At 43.5% G+C, this 3730-nt stretch overlaps 1 protein-coding gene across 1 annotated transcript; it reads left to right on the top strand.

Moving 5' to 3' along the window:
- The first annotated feature begins 416 nt into the window (after positions 1 to 416).
- Positions 417 to 1364, top strand: OR2V1 (olfactory receptor family 2 subfamily V member 1). The gene has a single exon (XM_006211916.2). It carries the CDS (start codon positions 417 to 419, stop codon positions 1362 to 1364), a length of 948 nt encoding a protein of 315 aa, XP_006211978.2.
- The last annotated feature ends 2366 nt before the right edge of the window (positions 1365 to 3730 follow it).

The following is a 3730-nucleotide window of genomic DNA, read 5'->3' on the forward strand; positions in this document are numbered from 1 at the left end:
TATCTCAGGGATAAAATGGTCCAAGTCCTGTTAGAGATAACTTATTGAGTCCATTTAATCCCAGCTGAAAAGAGTCAGTGCCATAAGGGAATGCCAATATTTTGCCTGTCGAAGAAAGCTTGTCCAGTAGTCCCGTGACACATAATATAACTCAGTTTCTATTCTTCTTGGTGTGGATGCATGCAAATGTAGATATATGGTTCAGTTCTATGAGCTAGCAAAGACCCTATGATCTGTGTCATGGGAAAATGAAAGCGTATCTTCTTGTATGTTCCTAAGCATATATCGTTAAGCTCTCGTGAATTACAAGTGATACAGCTGAATGAAGAAGAAGAATCCAAAGATAAATAAAGACATGTTACTCAGTCTCATAATTTCTCTGTCCATGTTCCTAGGTGACCGTGAATAAGTGAACCATGAGGTTAAGGTTGAACCAATCGTCTGTAGATGGCTTTATCCTCTTGGGCTTCTTTTCTCATAGCCAGACCGATCTCATCCTCTTCTCAGCGGTCATGACAGTCTTCACGGTGGCCCTCTGTGGGAATGTCCTCCTCATCTTCCTCATCTACGCTGATCCTCGACTTCATACACCCATGTACTTCTTCCTCAGTCAGCTCTCCCTCATGGACCTCATGTTGGTCTGTGACATTGTTCCAAAGATGGCAGTCAACTTCCTGTCTGGCAGAAAGTCCATCTCCTTTGTGGGCTGTGGTATACAAATTGGCTTTTTTGTCTCTCTTGTGGGATCTGAAGGGCTCTTGCTCGGGCTCATGGCTTATGATCGCTACGTGGCCATTAGCCACCCTCTTCACTATCCCATCCTCATGAGCCAGAGGGCCTGTCTCCAGATTGCTGGGAGCTCGTGGACTTTTGGGATAATAGATGGAATGATACAGATGGTGGGAGCCATGAGCTTACCCTACTGTGGCTCAAGGAATGTGGATCACTTCTTCTGTGAGGTGCTGGCTTTGCTGAAACTGGCCTGTGCAGACACATCCATTTTTGATACCCTGCTTTTTGCTTGCTGCATCTTCATGCTGCTCCTGCCCTTTTCCATCATTGTGGCCTCCTATGCTCGCATCCTGGGGGCTGTGCTCCATATGCGCTCTGCTCAGGCCTGTAAAAAGTCTCTGGCCACCTGTTCCTCCCACCTGACAGCTGTGTCCCTCTTCTATGGGGCAGCCATGTTCATCTATCTGAGGCCCAGGCGCTACCGGGCCCCAAGCCATGACAAGGTGGTCTCTGTCTTCTACACAGTCCTTACTCCTATGCTCAACCCCCTCATTTATAGCTTGAGGAACCAGGAGGTGATGGGGTCCCTGAGGAAGAGGCTGGATCATTGCAGGATTGGTGACCAGCACTGAATGCCAGGGCATCTGGTACCCGGTACGGCCACCTCCTGGTTGCATAATGTTGATAAGTCACTCACCCTTTGTGAATGTCACTGCCTCATCAATAAATGGGAATCATGTGGTTTCACTGTTGTGTACATCTATCAAAATTTATCAAAGTGTACATCTGAAATATGTGTAGTTTGCTGTACAGGAACCATACCACAGTAACGGTGTTTAAAAAAATAAATGGGAAACATGACACCTGCCCTACCTCACAAGAATTTTTTTAGGAATCAACACATTTTAATCTAAAGCCCTGTGAAGAAGCAATGCATTGTTATTATTGTAATTATCCATCATTTATAAAGTCCCTGAGGTAAATTCACTCTATTTCTTAATTCTCGGACATAGCTGCGTTTTATTGAGTGCTTACTATGTCCTGGGCTCTGCCCTTTTCCCTCTACATATCTTTTATATTATTTAATTATTGATTCAGCCTGATAAATATGGGTATTTTAAGTGGAAACTTTCCAGATGCCAGAAATGGAGTCTCTGCAATTCTTCTTGCATGGTCCCTAGCCTTTTCCCATGTTCCATTAGAGGTGTTATAAGCTTCTTTTAAGAAATATAAATATATACTTCAGTGTTTAGAAATTATTTGTGTATTTCCAGTACCTGGCTCTGTGCCTTATAGAAAGCAATTGCTTAATAAAACCTTCCTGAATGAATGTAAGAAGCCATCAAATGGGATAATATATATGAACACATTTTAAGAAGCACCCTTCACATGTCAAATTTGCTATGGCAGCTATGATTATTTCTGTACTTCAAGTTCTGCAAAATTTAAACTGCATTTGTTTTGGAAGATGAAGATTAGAACAGGACTAAAGACAGAATGGAGCCATTACTTTACAACCTAGATATCAGTCCGGATCTAGCCAGGAGTAAACCATATCAGTTATTTTAACAGAAAGAAAAAGTAGTATAAAGAGTTGCTAACCGGATATTTGAGATCTGAAATGGCAAAAGAAGAACACGAAGGATTGCAAAGAAGGAAAACCTATAGAAAGAAACTACTATCCTTAGGCCTGGGGATGGACAGGAAGAGGTTAAGGCCATTAAAGCCTGGATTCTTGGAGCTCAGATGTCTGAGGTGTGAGCACTGACCAGCTGGTATTCACATCTCAGAAGGTGCCTATGGCGGTGTCTTCCATAGGAGACATGGGGAAGACCGCCCTCTCCTGACTTATTATGGTGGTTCCTCCAGAGCCGAGAGGAAGAACAGGGGTTTGCAGAGCTGGGCCCCAGACTTCTGGCAAGTGGGTGCTGTGTAGTTGGTTATGACACCCCAGGAGCTCGCAGGAGAGTCTCTATTTCCAAACTGCTGAGGATTAGGTGTTGGTCAACCAGTACTTGTTCCTTTGAAGGACACGATGAAACTGGTTCTGTGAGTGTGAAAGTAAACTGCAGAGCTGCCAGGATGAAGAAACATGGCTGAGATGATTTGGAGAGGAAAACCAGGAAATCATGGAGGAATTAGTTTTTTGTCTCCTCTCCTGGCTTACAGTAGCCTTCCAGTGACCCTACTGGCGGATCCTAAGGTGAACCTTGATGACGAAGCAGCCCCAGCATACACTCGGAAACTGGAGTGTAGAAATGTGGGTTTGGAGTAGAGGCAACAGCTTAAGAACTGGCACAGGCCACCCCTTTGGCTGCTCAGCATCCAGACCATTTAACTTGTATTTGAGCTTCCATTAAACAGTAACAACAGCATAACAATGTGGAACTATTCTCCGTACACATGGTATCCATCATTAGCCATGGTAGCCACTTATGGGCAACATTAGTACAGCTCATATTCAGTCATAATCTCTGTATATTGACTACCACCAACAATCAGTATATAAATAATAAGAGGAAGGAGAGAGAGAACAAAATAGCTCACACACGTGTACACACACATACACACAAACACACCAACAGGCTAACTGCTCATAAAGCCATAATTGATATTTGTAAGTTTCTTCGTCCACTTTCTGTTCCTTACTTCCTTTGCCCTCAGCTAGAACCTCATTTGTCTGGGATAATTGACCTGGTGGTGTACCCTACATCTTTATTCCAAAGAGGTCTGAATCCTCAGCGGTACTGCTTGTACTTCTGGTAGCGGTATCTTTCCATTATCTTTTACTTCTGAACATGGAAGGACTGATAGAGACCCAGAAAGTCCCCAGTCTCAGGAAATTGTCCTGAGACAATAAATATCCATCAAGCCACCTCACTCTAATAGAGCTGTTGTCTTATTTACCTGTTAGTTCACTGGCATGAGATGTTCAAGACAACCAGGTGAAGTTTCAACTTCTAATTGAACGGGACCACTTTTGGTCAGTTATGGGAGA

Source organism: Vicugna pacos, chromosome 3 (assembly GCF_048564905.1).
Source record: "Vicugna pacos chromosome 3, VicPac4, whole genome shotgun sequence".
Taxonomy (NCBI): domain Eukaryota; kingdom Metazoa; phylum Chordata; class Mammalia; order Artiodactyla; family Camelidae; genus Vicugna; species Vicugna pacos.

Excerpts from the sequence above, each read along its gene's own strand:
- OR2V1 (XM_006211916.2), top strand. The coding sequence starts at position 417 with ATGAGGTTAAGGTTGAACCAATCGTCTGTAGATGGCTTTATCCTCTTG.